Here is a 17,814-nt window from a genome sequence, read left to right as displayed (position 1 = left end):
AGAGAAATGGTCTGTGGTCACCCCTGCAGAACCACTTCTTATAGCCGTAATCTTGCTAATTGCCTATCACTTCTACCTGTTGTCTCTTCCATTTGCACAACAGCAGGAGAAGTTTATTCACGATCGGTTTTGTTTCTTAACTGGACAGGTTGATTTTACAGAAGTGTGATTCATCTGGAATTACATTGTGTTGTTTAAGTGTTCCTTTTATTTATGCATTTGTTACCATCCACCTCTCGTGTCTCCCCTTTTCCTCATAGTTTGTAAGCTTGCGAGCAGGGCCCTCACTCCTCCTGGTATCTGTTTTGAACTGTATTCCTGTTATGCTGTAATGTCTATTGTCTGTACAAGTCCCCTCTATAATTTGTAAAGCGCTGCGGAATATGTTGGCGCTATATAAATAAAAATTATTATTATTATATATATTTATATACAGTGAAGGAAATGATTATTTGATCCCTTGCTGATTTTGTAAGATTGCCCACTGACAAAGACATGAACAGTCTATAATTTTAAGGGTAGGTTAATTTTAACAAAGAGAGATAGAATATCAAAAATAAAATCCAGAAATTCACATTATATAAATTTATTGGCATTTTGCAGTGAGAAATACGTATTTGAGCCCTCTGGTAAACTAGACTTAATACTTGGTGGCAAAACCCTTGTTGGCAAGCACAGCAGTCAGACGTTTTTTTGTAGTTGATGTGAGCTTTGCCCACATGCCAGGAGGAATTTTGGTCCACTCCTCTTTGCAGATCATCTCTAAATCATTAAGATCTTGAGGCTGTCGCTTGGCAACTCGGACCTTCAACTCCCTCCATAAGTTTTCTACAAATTCAGGTCTGGTAACTGGCTAGGCCACTCCAGGACCTTAATGAGCTAGCTTCTTTTTGAGCCTCTCCTTTGTTGCCTTGGCTGTATGTTTTGGGTCGTTGTCTTGTTGGAAGACCTAGCCACGACCCATTTTTAATGTCCTGGTGGACGTGATCGGGGGTCAACGATGCGTCGGCATGACAACCAGAGGTCTCCTTGAGACTTCTATGGTTGTTGATGCCGGCTTGCTGTGAGTGCCACCCTGTGGTCGGAGCTCATAGCAAGCCTGTAATTCAGCTACATAGGAGAGATCTGAGCATCTCTCCTATGTAACTGAGCCGATCGGGTTGTGCTAACTTCTAGCCTCCCATGGAGGCTATTGAAGCATGGCAAAAGTAAAAAAAAAATGTTTAACAAAATATGAAAAAATATAAAAGTTTAAATCACCCCCCCCTTTCTCCCCATTCAAAATAAAACAATAAAAAATAATCAAATATACACATATTTGGACAAAAGGGAAAAAAAAAGGGCATGAACCGCACCTCCAAAAATCATAAGTTGATCTAAAGCCGCTAGGCAAAAATTTATATGACTAAATATGAGGTTTTCGTGCATTTTTTTCCCTTTTTGTTCAAATACACATATTTGGTATCGCTGCATTCAGGATTAATTGATCGCTAAACGGCGTAGTGAGAAATAAATTCGAAACGCCCGAATTACATTTTTTGGTTGCCGTGACATTGCATTAAAATGCAATAACAGGCGATCAAAATAATGTATCTGTACCAAAATGGTATCATTAAAAATGTCAGCTCTGCACGCAAACAATAATCCCTCACCCGACCCCAGATCACGAAAAATGGAGACGCTACGGGTATCGTAAAATGGCGCAATTTTTTTTTTTTAAGCAAAGTTGGGATTTTTTTTCACCACTTAGATAAAACAGAACCTAGACATGTTTGGTGTCTATGAACTCGTAATGACCTGGAGAATCATAATGGCAGGTCAGTTTTAGCATTTTAGTGAACCTAGAAAAAAAGCCAAACAAAAAACACGCGTGGAATTTCACTTTTTTTGCAATTTCACCGCACTTGGAATTTTTTTTACCGTTTTCTAGTACACGACATGGTAAAACCAATGATGTCGTTCAAAAGTACAACTCGTTCCGCAAAAAATAAGCCCTCACATGGCAATATTGTTGGAAAAATAAAAAAAGTTATGGCTCTGGGAAGGAGGGGAGTGAAAAACGAACACGGAAAAACGGAAAATCCCAAGGTCATGAAGGGCTTAAAATTATAGACTGTTCATGTCTTTGTCAGTGGTCAAACATACAAAATCAGCAAGGGGTCAAATACTTATTTCGTTCACCACTCCTTATAAAGAGATTGGAAACCCAATACACAGAGATCTGATGTAAATGAAGTGTGATCTAGATCAGAATTTGGATTTTGTACATGTGTTGTCTTTGTATGTCTACCTCCCCAAATTCTCATCCTGTGGTACATGTACCCCATTGAGTAGATGCCACGTTTCCAGGGGTACTTTCAAAATCCCTGCCTTATTTTTAATAGGTGCTGGACTGTGTATTATCATAGCCTTGGGAGGTACTTTTATGTACGGGAATTTGTGTTAGGAATAATGAGAACTACTGCTTTAGAGGACTATCTTTTTTATTTTTACAGCAATTTTAAGTAGTAGCCTTAAAAGGGTTCATGTACATAATAGTCTCGGGGCATTTATGTCTATTACTGTATTTTTTTCTTTTTAATTCATCCTTACATTGAATTCAGAAAAGCTGGTTTTATTACAATATATAAAATTATATTCGCTAATTTATTGGGCCTGTATGGTCCGCTGTATATTTATGCATTATTAAGGCTGCAAACTGTATTGTGATAGCTCTGCATGAGGAATGAGGCCTACTAGAGGGGGTGCTGGGCGCAAGGACGGATAAGGCAGGTCAAGAACACAGGGAGGATATGAAGAAAGAGATATACGTGAAGAGAACGTGCAGCCCTGGGAAGGAAGGGTGAGATGGGGTGAGGGGGAGGAGTGTGCTTTAATACCGTAGAAATCCTGACACATACCACCCCCACCGTCCTCCCCTGTACACCTAGTATTAGACAGTATTATTTGGATATTACGACTGTTCTCCATGGTGACAGATCACTGGATGGGAGCAGACTCAGATTTGGGAATTGCAGCCACCCCAGGCTTCAGGCCTGGCTGTGGTGGAGAACACTGGGGGGGGAGTATAGGCGAAGTTAGGGGGGTGTTTCAGGTCGTGATTGATAAGGGGGGTGAATGGGGATAGACGAAGATTGCTGACTACGAGATCTGGAAAAAGCTGATCCCGAAACATCATGGGTGTAGGAGAGAAAAAAAAAATCAGAGATTGTAAATGAACAAAACACCATATTGTATTATCTTAAAGATACAGGCAAAAAAATGATTAGTCCTCTCTGAAAAAAAAAAAAAAATTAGAGGCCACAGTAGTTCAGCATTAGGTATAAGCTAATAATTTCCAAATATTAATTTTGGCCAGGAGATTCAATTGAAGCTGAATTAATTCCATCCAGACTAAAATTGCCTTGAAAATATATTTTTCTCCAAACCCCAAAGCGTAATTAATGGAGGGCCAGGAACGGGTTATAAAAGAATAAAAGCTTATACTCAGCTGCTCTAGGCTTGCCTCTCACATTTGCTCCCGCTGCAGCTCTCTGCCAGGTCCTCTGGTTGCTCCAGATCCTCCGCTCTCTTAGGTCCTCTGATTTCTCAGGTCCTCCGCTTGCTCAGATCCTCAGCTCTCAGGTCCTCCGCTTGCTCAGATCCTCAGCTCTCAGGTCCTCCACTCTCTCAGATCCTTCGCTCTCTTAGGTCCTCCGCTCGCTCAGGTCTTCCGATCGCTCACGTCCTCCAGTTGCTCAGGTCCATCCGCTCTCTCAGATCCTTCGCTCTCTTAGGTCCTCCGCTCGCTCAGGTCCTCCGATCGCTTACGTCCTCCAGTCGCTCAGGTCCATCCGCTCTCTCAGGTCCTTTGCGCGCTGAGGTACTCCAAACAAATCTTTGGGCTTCACAACTTCGGGCGCTTGTTAGGCCTGACTATGCTGACGTGGAAGGACAGGGTGGGTTTAGGACAGGTGAGTATAAGTTTTTATAACTTTTTATACCCTTCCTGACTCTACAGAATCCTGAAAAATAATACAACTTCCATCCACAAGCTTTAAAGGAGTTTTGTCATTAAAGCAATCACTTCTATAAGAACAGCCGTCTTATCAACTTCAGTAGGACCCCCTTGTCTATATGCTTTAGTGTAAGGACCCATAGTATAGGAATTCTTTAAGTACACATATAATATGTAACAAGTATAGTTGAACCATGTTGCTTGTAGGGGATCTAGACATTCCTTGCAAAATGTAAGGCATTGTTAACCTTCGGAGGCCTTGATTCCACTGAGGGGCAACATATTTGACTGTCTAGGTTTAAGTCTCCTGTATTCTGGGTGCATTTGCTCCCTGGATAAGGATGGGAGAAGTTAATTGTGATTTTTCAGGCTTTACCCAATGAATAATTCATTTCATACCTGAATCTCTTTATGCAGCAAATGCAATTTTATGTTCCCTCAAAGCTCCAATCAGTCCTCCCAGAGGAATTCATTGAGAATGTAAAGCGCAAGCTTATATAACAGAGCAGGAATCTGCATACATATTTGTGTATACTTATAAATGCATAGGTCTGTGTACAGTACTTTGCATTCTCCTTATGACATGTCAAAATTGATTTTTAAATTGTCTCACATTCACCCATGATAGATCCTGATTTTGTAGATTTGTCCTTGGAAGCCTTTGAGACCATGGAACATTAAAGACTAGATGGTGGCCCGATTCTAACGCATCGGGTATTCTAGAATATGTATGTCCACGAAGTATATTGCCCAGTCACGTAGTATATTGCCCAGCCACGTAGTATATTGCCCAGACACGTAGTATATTGCCCAGTTACGTAGTATATTGTCCAGTGATGTAGTATATTGCCCAGCCACATAGTATATTGCCCATTTACGTAGTATATTGCCCAGTGACGTAGTATACAGCACAGAGCCACATAGTATATAGCACAGCCACGTAGTATATTGCCCAGCCACGTAGTATATTGGCCAGTCAGGTAATATATTGCCCAGCTACGTAGTATATTGCCCAGCCTCGTATGTCACAGGTTAAAAAATAAACATATACTCACCTTCATAGGGCCTCTTGTAGTTCGGTCACATGACCGTAACGTCATGGCAGGTCATTCTCGCGCAGGCGCACAGAACCTGTGATAATGTCGCGGTCACATGACCGTGACGTCACGGCAGGTTGTTCTCGCGCAGGCGCGCAGGCACTGCGATGACGTCGCGGTCATATGACTGTGATGTCATGGCAGGTCCTTCTCGCACAGGTGTGCAGGTCCTGTGATGACGTTGCGGTCAATTGACCGTGACGTCATGGCAGGTCCTTCTCACGCAGGCGTGCAGGGCCTGTGATGACGTCGCGGTCACATGACCGTGACGTCATGGCAGGTCCTTCTCCCATACCATTCTTGGCACCGGAACCTGCCGGAGGTCACCGGACCGTCACGAAAGGTGAGTATATAATGATTTGTTATTTTTTTAAAATTATTTTTAACTTTAGATGATTTTACTATTGACGCTGCATAGGCATCATCAATGGAGGTCACACAGGGTTAATAGCGGCGGTAACGGAGTGAGTTACCCGCGGCATAACGCGGTCCGTTACCACTGGAATTAACCCTGTGTGAGCGGTGACTGCGGGGAGTATGGAGCGGGCGCCGACTGCAGGGGAGGGACTAATCGGACTGTGGCCGTCGCTGATTGGTCGCGGCAGCCATGACAGGTAGCTGGCGGGACCAATCAGCGACTTGGATTCCATGACAGACAGAGGCCGCAAGCAATGAATATCCGTGACAGAAAGACAGAAGGACAGAAAGACGGAAGTGACCCTTAGACAATTATATAGTAGATTTTGATGTAGCAATTGTAGTGCATTCGGAGGGATGCAGATACGACAGCAGTGAAATAGGAGAGATGTAGAAAAGAGATTAGTGCACTACGAGAGATGAAGACATGACCGCAGTGCACTACGAGAGATGAAGACATGACAGCAGTGCACTACGAGAGATGAAGACATGACAGCAGTGCACTAGGAGAGATGAAGACATGACAGCAGTGCACTACAAGACATGAAGACCTGCCAGTAGTGCAATAGGAGAGATGAAGACATGACAGCAGTGCACTACGAGAGATGAAGACATGACAGCAGTGCACTAGGAGAGATGAAGACCTGCTAGCAGTGCACTACAAGAGATGAAGACCTGCCAGCAGTGCACTGAGATGAAAAGATGCCAGCAATGCACTACAAAAGATGAAGATCTGCCAGCAGTGCACTAGTAGAGAGGAAGACCCGCCAGCAGTTCACTAAGAAATGGAGACCTGACAGTAGGACATTAGGAGAGATGAAGACCTGACAGAAGTGCACTACAAGAGATGAAGACCTGCCAGAAGTGCACTACAAGATATGAAGACCTGCCAGAAGTGCAGTAGGAGATATGAAAGTATGCCAGCACTGCACTACGAGATGAATACCTGCCAGAAGAGCACTAGGAGAGATGAAGACCGTCCAGCAGTGTACTGCAAGAGATGAAGACCTGCCAGGAGTGCACTAGGAAAGATGAAAACATGCCAGCACTGCAGTACGAGATGAATACCTGCCAGAAGTGCAGAACAAGAGATGGAGACTGGCCAGCAGTGCACTACAAGAGAGGAATACCTGCCAGCAGTGTACTGCAAGAGATGAAAAGATGCCAGCAGTGCACTAATAGAGGAAGACCCATCAGCGGTTCACTAAGAAATGGAGACCTGACAGTAGAGCATTAGGAGAGATGAAGACCTGCCAGCAGTGCACTACAAGAGATGAAGACCTGCCAGAAGTGCAATATAAGAGATGAAGACCAGCCAGCAGTGCACTAGGATAGATGAAAACCTGCCAGCAGTACACTAAAAAATATGAAGATCGGCCAGCAGTTCACTAAGAAATGGAGACCTTACAGTAGGGAATTAGGAGAAATGAAGACCTGACAGAAGTGCACTACCAGAGATAAAGACCTGCCAGCAGTGAACTACAAGAAATGAAGACCTGCCAGCAGTACGCTACAAAAGATGAAGACCTGACAGAAGTGCAATATAAGAGATGAAGACCTGCCAGCAGTGTGCTAGGAGAGATGAAGACCTGCCAGCAGTGTACTGCAAGAGATGAAAAGATGCCAGCAGTGCACTGAGAGAGGAAGACCTGCCAGCAGTTCACTAAGAAATGGAGAACTGACAGTAGGACATTAGGAGAGATGAAGGCCTGCCAGCAGTGCACGATGTGACAACAGTACACCATGATAGATGACGACCTGCCAGCAGTGCACTGGGAAAGATGAAGACTTGCCAGCAGTGCGCTAAGAGAAATGAAGACCTTAAGGTACCGTCACTCTGAACGATATCGCTAGCGATCCGTGACGTTGCAGCGTCCTGGATAGCAATATCGTTGAGTTTGACAGGCAGCAGCGATCAGGATCCTGCTGTGCCATCGTTGGTCGGAGCAGAAAGTCCAGAACTTTATTTTGTCGCTGGACTCCCGCAGACATCGCTGAATCGGCGTGTGAGACGCCGATTCAGTGATGTCTTCACTGGTAACCAGGGTAAACATCGGCGTAAACTTAAAAAAAAACTACATACTTACATTATGGTGTCTGTCCCCCGGCGCTGTGCTTCTCTGCACTGTGTAAGCTCCGGCCGGAAAGCAGAGCACAGCGGTGACGTCACCGCTGTGCTTTCCGGCTGGCGCTCACAGTCAGTGCAGAGAAGCACAGCGCCGGGGGACAGACACCGGAATGTAAGTATGTAGTGTTTGTTTTTTTTACGTTTACGCTGGTAACCAGGGTAAACATCGGGTTACTGAGCGCGGCCCTGCGCTTAGTAACCCGATGTTTACCCTGGTTACCAGGGGACTTTGCATCGTTGGTCGCTGGAGAGCTGTCTGTGTGACAGCTCTCCAGTGACGAAACAGCGACGCTGCAGCGATCCGGATCGTTGTCTAGATCGCTGCAGCGTCGCTAAATGTGACGGTACCTTAAGCAGTGCATTGGAAGAGATGAAGACCTAACAGCAGTGCACTGGAAGAGATGAAGACCTGATAGTAAATGAAGACCTATCAGTAGTGTACTAGGAGAGGTGAATGGATACTAGTGTGACCTATTGAGAACAATTAAGGAGAACCTGTCACAAGGTCAAAAGTGTCCGGTCTTTGTTCTTATTTTTTTCTGCTGCTGCTCCACTGAGCAATCCTTGTTTTTTTGTTTTTAGGGGGGTTATGCTTTTTTCTTAATTCTGTCATTTGGTTCCAGAGGTATGGGCCTGTTTTTTACTCAGTACTAATTTTCTTGGTCCTTACCAAGTGCTAATCTACAAATGATGAATGAAGCGGTACCATTAATGGTCTACTGCACAGTGAAAGATACTTTGATGACATTTGTGCACCAATGGAGTTGGAGAAAAAACACTAGTGCTCTAGGAAAAATTAAGAAATGCACCTGGAGATGGACAAGTGATCATTATTTATTGTTTTTGATAAAAACGTGTTCCCATTTGTCAAGGTAAAATTAAATAATTACAATAATGTACAGGGAGAGGTTCTGGTGGTTTCGGTGAGATGATGACATGACACAATAGGTCTTGAAAGGATGAAGCGCTGATACCGGTGTACCACCTTTTGTTTAGGAGAAATATACAGTACAGAGCAAAAGTTTGGACACACCTTCTCATTTAAAGATTTTTCTGTATTTTCATGACTATGAATATTGTACATTCACACTGAAGGCATCAAAACTATGAATTAACACATGTGGAATTATATACTTAACAAAAAAGTGTGAAACAACTGAAAATATGTCTTACATTCTAGGTTCTTCAAAGTAGCCACCTTTTGCTTTGATGACTGCTTTGCACACTCTTGGCATTCTCTTGATGATCTTCAAGAGGTAGTCTCCGGTAATGGTTTTCACTTCACAGGTGTGCCCCGTCAGGTTTAATTAGTGGGATTTCTTGCCTTATAAATGGTGTTGGGACCATCAGTTGTGTTGTGCAGAAGTCTGCTGGATAACCAGCTGATAGTCCTACTGAATAGACTGTTAGAATTTGTATTATGGCAAGAAAAAAGCAGCTAAGTAAAGAAAAACAAGTGGCCATCATTACTTTAATAAATGAAGGTCAGTCAGTCCGAAAAATTGGGAAAACTTTGAAAGTGTCCCCAAGTGCAGTGGCAAAAACCATCAAGCGCTACAAAGAAACTGACTCACATGAGGACCGCCCTAGGAAAGGAAGACCAAGAGTCACCTCTGCTTCTGAGGATAAGTTTATACGAGTCACCAGCCTCAAAAATCGCAGGTTAACAGCAGCTCAGATTAAAGACCAGGTCAATGCCACACAGAGTTCTAGCAGCAGACACATCTCTACAACAACTGTTAAGAGGAGACTTTCTGCAGCAGGCCTTCATTGTAAAATAGCTGCTAGGAAACCACTGCTAAGGACAGTACAAGCAGAAGAGACTTGTTTTGGCTAAAGAACACAAGATGGACATTAGACTAGTGGAAATCTGTGCTTTGGTCTGATGAGTCCAAATTTGAGATCTTTGGTTTCAACCACTGTGTCTTTGTGCGATGCAGAAAAAGTGAATGGATGGACTTTACATGCCTGGTTCCCACCGTGAAGCATGGAGGAGGAGGTGTGATGGTGTGGGGGTGCTTTGCTGGTGACACTGTTGGGGATTTATTCAAAATTGAAGGCATACTGAACCAGCATGGTTACCACAGCATCTTGCAGCGGCATGCTAATCCATCCGGTTTGTGTTTAGCTGGACCATCATTTATTTTTCAACAGGACAATGACCCCAAACACACCTCCAGACTGTGTAAGGGCTATCTGACCAAGAAGGAGAGTGATGGGGTGCTACACCAGATGACCTGGCCTCCACAGTCACCGGACCTGAACCCAATCGAGATGGTTTGGGGTGAGCTGGACCGCAGAGTCAAGGAAAAGGGGCCAACAAGTGCTAAGCATCTCTGGGAACTCCTTCAAGATTGTTGGAAAATTAGTGGAACAGTTGAAAGACACATCATTCCTACTTCCCTTCGAAATTGGAAGATGTCCAGCAGTGCCATCAGTTCAGAACCAGTTGCAATGAGTGTTATCCGGTCACACTCATCTGCTGTTCAGAGAAGTCCAGAAGTAGTCTTCATTGACTAATTTCAGCCAAAAAGTCATACCTTCTACATAGAAACAAGACCAAATGATTGACCTATATCGGCCCAGCTCCCCCAATTTTGGTGGAAATAGGTGAAATGGTCATGAAAACGTCACATTGCGTAAAAATGTTGCTAGTTTTCAAAGCGATCAACCCCAGAATTCGTTATCATGTTGATGAATCAGGGCCGAAGAGGCGACACAGGCTGCAGGAGAGATACATATTTTCGGTCAGGGATGAGCAGAGGGTGACAACAGAGATATTTTATTCTTCCGATTATCATATTGAGGTTACACTACATAGAAATATCAATGTGTGCGGGTATCACAAAACTGAACTATATGGGCATTAAAGTAGAAGATGCTGGATTTGACTAGGAGTGCCCTTAGTATTTGGGTATACAGTATGTTTTGCAGTTTCAGTGCTCGTTAAGACATTTTTTTTTCTGTCTGAGAAGCTGCTAATAAGCACGATAATTATTCAGGAAATATTTCACACCCGAATATTTTATCACTCCATAATCTGCACCTGGACTGAGTAAACCGAAATGTTCGCACCAGCAGATGTGAGAAGAGCCCTGTAGTATAGGCTTTACAATTATACTCTAGATAACGTCTGCTCATTGGAAGCCAAGGAGAATTACAGTATCTGCTCTTGTTCGTAGCTGTATCCCCCCATCACTGGGGTTAAGAGACGGAGATGTGGTTAGGAGTATTGGGTGGGTGGGGGGGGAGTTATATTTTAGCATATCTGCTGCATAAATTAGGAAAGAGATATCTACACCTGATGAGGCTGGAGGATTTGCTTTGAAAACCTAGAATAGATGAATAATTCATTTTGCAGCCCAGCTCTAAGCATCCGTATAATACTGAATTACTGACTTAGATTGTCAGAGTAAGTACACCAGCCTCACTGGATAGAAGTGTTCTATAACAATGTATTGTGATATCCACTCTAGAGAACCAAGATTCTATTTAGCAGAACCCATTCTGACTGTTTTCCCCTTCATATTGCTAAGATTTTAGAGAAGGAGCCATATGGAAGTTTATGTGGTCAGTGGTGACGGTTAGGTATAGAAGGCCTTGCCTAAGTCGAGCCCCATGCTTCTCATGGGTTCTACAGTACTATAGCAAATGCACATTTCCACATGGGTACAATATATATATGCGTATATACATATACACAGTGCTCAGCATAAATGAGTACACCCCCTTTGAAAAGTAAGATTTTAATCAATATCCTACTGAAGCCAAGAACAGTTTCCAATATTTTGACAAGACTGAGTTTCACAGAACATTTTTTTTTCATAACATGAAAGGTTAATAAAATAACTTTCATTACAAAATCTTCAGTTTTACTAAAAATAGATGATGCAAAAATGAACACTCTCCACGTAAAAAACTACTACATCTAGTATTTTACATGACCTCCATGATTTGTTAAGGAGCGCACCAAGTCTTCTAGACCTGGAAGGAAAAAGTTGGTGACATATTGCAGCATCTATCTTTTTCCATACTTCAAGAATGACCTCTTCTAGAGCCTGGATGCTGGATGGAGAGTGATGACAACTTGTCTCATCAGAATTCCTCATAAGCGTTCATTTGGGTTCAGATCAGAAGACACTTAGCCGCTGAATCACTTTCAACCTGTTCTTCTTCAGAAATGCAAAAGTGGTCTTAGATGTGTGTTTTTGATTATTGTTATGTTGGAAAAGTGCACGTCTACCAAGGACAATACAGAACATTAAATCTGTGAATTCATGAAACCATCAATGACACCTGCAGTGCTTATATGGCCTGAGATAAAGACACTGCCACCATGTTTCACTGTAGGCACCATGAATTTTCTTTGTGCTCCTCAAAATAAAGTTTTGAAACCATCAGTTCCAGAGTATAGAGTCCAAGTAGTTTTCATATTTTTCAGCATGGGCCCTGGCAAATTGTAGATGGCTTTTTTGTGCATGGGCTTTAGGAGAGGCTTCCTTTGTGGACGGCACCCATGCATGCCGTCCCTCTGCAATGTACGCCGTATTGTGTCACGGGAAACTCTCGCCCCAGTTTAAATTTCCACTTCTCTAGCTCACTGAAGTTAACTTGTATATCGATTTTCTTCAGCCCTTCTCATCATAAGACGCTCCTGTTGAGGTTCTAACTTCTGTGGTCGACCTGGATGTCTCTATCTCTCACTTTTACTACAATATTCTGACTGATAAGTAAAGCTTTGCTGATCTTCTTGTAGCCTTCACCTTTATTGTGTAAATAAATTATTCTTTTTCTTATAGAAACCAGGAAGGATTTGTGGACTTGTTCGCGCTGCTCATTACTGAAGAAGCCAATTTCAGAAAATTAATTAGACATGCGTTATTGAAGTATAATACATGTCTTCCTCAGGAAAAACTATACCGGGACAGTATGGCTTTTCCTGAGGAAAAAGTGTATTACCGTATACTTCGAAATTTGTCAAATAAAACCGCATGTCTATAGTTTTCTGAAACTGGCGTCTTCAATAATCAGCAGCGCAAACAAGTCCACAAATCCTTCCTGGTTTCTATTACAAGTGGTTTGATGACCCGTGGATTAGCAGCAGCTGAACACCATTGTAAAATGGACAAATCTATGGATCAGGATAGAATAATCTGCTATTCTTAATTCTGAATGTATATTGGATAAGACCCGATTGCGCTATTTTTTTCTCCAGCCTAATTTTTTTGTCTTATGTCATGTGACATTTCTCTTCCATGTGGTGCCATTGCTTACAGTAGAAAATTGGAAGGGGTTTTGATTAATCTCCTTTTATACTCAACTGTCTGCTGGACACCTGTTTAATAAATAAATAATTTGACTTGAATTCTTGTTAATTAGAATTTTGTAGTCTAAACTTGAGCTTTGCTATTAAGCCTTCCATTGGGGTGTACTCATAATCGCAACATAGAATCAATTTGTTAGGGAAATTACTTTTTTGGGGAGTGCAAAGTAGCACATCTTATTTGCAATCAGTATTTTGTAGTATGGTATCCCATAGAAAATGTTGATTGTGAAAGGAAGCTAAAGATTTTCTGAAAGATTTGTTGGGGTGTCCTAATTTATGCTATAGTAAACTGCCATATACTACAATTTAGAGCAATATATAAGAGTAAGGCCACGTTCAGTATTTTATATCAGTATTTGTAAGCCATAACCAGGAGCGGGTGAAAAATCCAGAAGTGGTGACATGTTATACTTTACCTCTGATTGTTCCTCTTCTGGTTTTGGGGTCCAAATACTGATGTAAAATACTGATTGTGTGAACAAGGCCTTAGTGGTATCATTTAGACTGGAGGCAGATAGAGATGTCGAATTGACAGGCTTAGTTTAGGAGGAGTGTGCTGGGCGAGGCGGCATACAATGGAAACTGGTATCTATACTTTCACCACTGAGGCTTCTGATTGGCGGCTAGATATTATAGCGGATCTCGCTACTATATAAATCAATAATATTAAGGCGGAGTGAAATAAACATAGGGGGCCGATACATCAAATTATTTAGGTCATTTCTGGCATATAACACTTTGATCAAGGCCCGTGGAAGCGCGGCAGCGCGAAACGGCCGTCGTCTTGTGGAATCACGTTTTTTCCCTGACTTTCCTGCCTTTTGACTACATGTCACAATAAAGAAGTGGATTTTAGCAGATGGTGAGTGCTCGCATTTTCTATAAGACTGTTGCACTTCATGTTTTGATTTTTTCATTGTGAGCACCCGATATCTGCATGGGCATTTACGCATTATGAGGACATAGAAAGAGTGTGTGCAGGTGATAAAAACCAGCTTTTGGTGCGGCTTCTTGCTCTTTTTCTGAGCCCAAACTAACATGGAGGGTCTTTTGTTCCTGTAGGCTGGGAGAGGACTTCTACCGGGAGGCCATAGAACATTGCCGCAGTTATAACGCCCGTCTGTGCGCAGAGAGAAGTATGAGGCTGCCGTTCCTGGACTCCCAGACCGGTGTGGCCCAGAACAACTGCTATATCTGGATGGAGAAAACACACAGAGGACCAGGTATGGAGGAACACAACCTCATGGCCAGATAGGTGGAAAAGAGCCCAAGGACAAAGACACCTCAGGGACATATCTTTTTTTTTTTTTTTACTTAAATGGATACATTTTGAGCTAAAAATCATTTTATTGCCTTTTTGTCTCCCTGCACATTGCTGGCTGCAGATTGAGTTAACTCTGTTATTGAACTCATTTTTGGGGTATTTTTGTAACTATTTTGTGTGTCTTTTTCTGATCTGATTTCTCACTACATTCCACATGAAAGTTTAGCTGAACTTCGATGTGATCATAAATCTCCTGTCAAAAGGAAACAGATTCTCATTAAACTCATTCTGCAGCCAACAATGTGCAAGGAAATAAAAAGCCCATAAATGCCAACCACTGCAACATTTTTGATGGTCCGTGCCTTCTGCCAATTTCCAGTTCGGCTCCTCAGCTCCTCAGATTTTCCAACTGTTCCTTGCATTGTTCCACCCACTTCTCTTCTTATTTTTTTTTTTTTGGATACCGCTGTGAGATGAAAAACTACTATTATATTAACACCCTGAATCTCGCCTGTCTCATTTGCAGGGTTATCACCGGGGCAGATCTATACGTATCCTGCTCGATGCTGGAGGAAGAAAAGGCGGCTGGACATATTAGAGGATCCTCGTCTGAGGCCCTGTGAGTTTAAGCTTGGTAAGAAGTTAGTTTGGGGGGGCCCAGGTGTTATCATGTTCTGCCATCGTGGGACCTGCAACACATTGGCCATCAGGTATGAGGAGAGTTTGAAGAGCGAATATGAAAGAGTAAAATATTACTTTGCATTGTAGAGTTTCCGTATAGGAACCAAAAATGTCCATGTCATGGAACAGTTGGTCAAGTTAGGATGAAAACTATGGTCCATGGTATGGTTAGGTGAGTTGTGCCAGATATGGACCTTACTATTAGACCCTAGGTTATAGAGGGCGATACATGAAGGGTTTATTACATGGAATCCGTGAGGTTTTGAAGGCCAAGAACTCAGAATGGAAGACAAAATAACAAAGGACAGAAGTCATTATTTGGATTGGATTTGAAAACTCCACGATTGCTGATCCCAACGATCCCAAGAATCGGAGCTGTTGTGAATGGAGGGGTGGTCAATCATGAACACCTACACTCCATTCATTCTCTGTGGGTTGACTGGACATAGCTGAAGGGAGCGTGTGGCTGGAGGTGACTGAATGGAGTCGAGGTGTCCTCTACATTCAGAGCCTCGGTTCTCTGGGTTGGTCCAATGGTTGGACCCCAGTGATTGGAAAGTTACTTCCAAACTTGTTACAAACCCTATAAGGATACTGTGTATGCCCAAGGCAATAAAAAATGAAGACCTGGCAGAAGATAAAGTAGAGTTAAGAGTTTAGAAGGTTCTAGGGAGTCCAAATAGAGGTGCGTTGAAAGCCCGATGATCAGAGGCTACACAGTCAGAAGGTGCAGTTGGTGGTTAAATATGGAGGACATTTGGTGGTGGCTCGGCAAAGAGAGTGTAAAGTGTAGGCTGCTATGGAAGCATGAAGATTGGCCAATGTGATTGTAAACTGGCATGGTCGTTTGGGACCAGTAACGTTGAGTTTATGCTCACAGTATGGTCTTCTTCATTATTAGTCTGGAGATAAAACAATGAAGTTGCGTGCTTAGAGGGTGGTCAGTGTAGATGGAGGCTGGCCAGAGACGGTGCCAGCTGGGAGGTAGCCAATTTTCGAGTCAATAAGAGGACAGGCAATAAAGCCTGGGATGATTTGTTAGCAACGTGTAGGGTACAGCTGTTGTCTATAAGGGATCGTGAGCGCAGAAAAATGTACAGATTAAATTTAACAAAGTTTTGAGTCTCACGTTTCTTTGCCTTATTAATACATTACTGCACTTTTGACAGTATTATCCGGTAGATTAAGTCCTCTTTATAATGCATTTTTATGTTTTTGAGTTAATTGAGGAGAGTTCTCACTTCAGGACCCTTATCCATTGGAGAATGGCATGTCTGTGCATTATAAAAACTGTCCATTGACTCTAATGGACAATTTGTAATGCTTCACTTGCCCTGTGGGGGCACTGCAGGGAAAACTTAACACTTTTTTATATTATTTTTTTTAGTACAGTTTTACTTATTTTAAAGTTTTCAATGAGATGACTGGTGCCTGGGTATAAACCTTAATTCTAGAGTAGCACAATGCCTTGCAGGTCTCTCTGAGCGCAAATCCTTTTAACACCAAGGGCAGATATGAGGTGGACACTGGTAGGATATGTGTTTTTTTTGGGGAATAAGATATATTTTTTTGTAATTGACCCCCTTCTCAATTTAGGATTTATTTAAACCCTTTTATCCAAGTTCACAAACAGCCACAAGTTTCAATTCTTTTATATCAGTGGAAGATTGTTGGATAATGTTACTTCATTATTATCTGGTATTTATATGATGTCCTCGTGATCTGCAGCATCGATGCTCTTACATTAGTCCCAAGTTTAGCTTCATTTTAATTCCCAATCTTCTACACTAAGCCGTACATTTCTGACGTAGACTGTTCCGAATTATAGGATGACTTGTATGAAGAAGAAATCCGGAAACCGTTGCAAATATCTTCCCACAAATGCGTATAAATTATTTTCAATGATGTGAGTTTTAAAATATTTTATGATTCAACAACAACTTTTAGGCCATGTTCACACATTGTGCTTTTGCAGCATTTTTTTCTGCATCCAAAACCTGCTCTCTTGGCAAAAAAAAAACAGGTCTTCTATCATTTTTAGTGCATTTTTTGGGTGCAGATTACATGTGATTTTTTTTAATGTTTAATAAAGTTAGCTTTATTCACCAAAAACACAGAAAATCGTGTTTTCTGTGCTTTTTTGCATTTTTTTTTTATTGATTTCTATGGGTAAAAAAATGCTGCAAAAACACTGAAAGAATTGCCACGCTGCACATTTTTAAAAAAACGCTGATGTTCTAAAATTCAGTCAAGACAAAAAAAAAACCAAAAACACAAGTGTGTGCGTGAGATTTCTGAAATCTCATAGTTTTTGCCGGTACTAACACAGCTTCTTTTCTGTAGAAAATAACACATAAAAATACACAACAAAAAAATGCTGCAAAAATGCTACATATGAACATAACCTTAGGGTAGCTTCACATCAGCGTATTTTCGGTCCAAGTGCTGAATGGACAGAACACGGACAGCACTAGGACTACCGTTATTCGCTTGGGGTGTTCATATGGCCATTTTTTGGGGAGAAACTGAATTTGTGTGTGAAAAAAAAATCAGTGTGCCCTAGTTTCTTTCAAGTCTAAAAAACAAAAACGAATCTCGTATGGAACACTGTACAGCATCCATTTTTTTTAATGGATACCTTGCAAACCGTAAAAGAGAAAACTGATGCCATGTGGATTGCATACTGACCACTATACAGATAAAAATAATCCATTTTTTGTGGATGAAAATCGTTCATTTTTTGTGGATGAAAATCAAACAATTTTTTTTTATTCGGTCAAGAGAACCCGTCTTTTCTTACATTTCCAAAAGAGACTCCAGGAGTACATTCCCCCTGAAAATAAGGGTGCATATGGATTTATTTCCATACAGTTTCTGGTTCCTTTTTTAATGACTTTTTCTCAA

At 41.9% G+C, this 17,814-nt stretch overlaps 1 protein-coding gene across 2 annotated transcripts in view; it reads left to right on the top strand.

The window, feature by feature from the left end:
• DPF1 (double PHD fingers 1) overlaps positions 1–17,814 on the top strand; it is a 110,620-nt gene that overhangs the window by 57,542 nt on the left and 35,264 nt on the right. Inside the window, exons 2-3 of one of the 2 annotated variants that reach the window (XM_069746780.1) lie at positions 14,028–14,188; positions 14,756–14,848. In XM_069746780.1, coding sequence (XP_069602881.1) covers positions 14,028–14,188; positions 14,756–14,848 — 254 coding nt within the window. Of the gene's footprint in view, positions 1–14,027; positions 14,189–14,755; positions 14,864–17,814 lie in introns of both variants that reach the window. The other variant, XM_069746779.1, reaches the window with a different exon arrangement.

Source organism: Ranitomeya imitator, chromosome 2, assembly GCF_032444005.1.
Source record: "Ranitomeya imitator isolate aRanImi1 chromosome 2, aRanImi1.pri, whole genome shotgun sequence".
NCBI lineage: Eukaryota > Metazoa > Chordata > Amphibia > Anura > Dendrobatidae > Ranitomeya > Ranitomeya imitator.
This window is presented reverse-complemented; position numbering and strand designations above follow the sequence as displayed.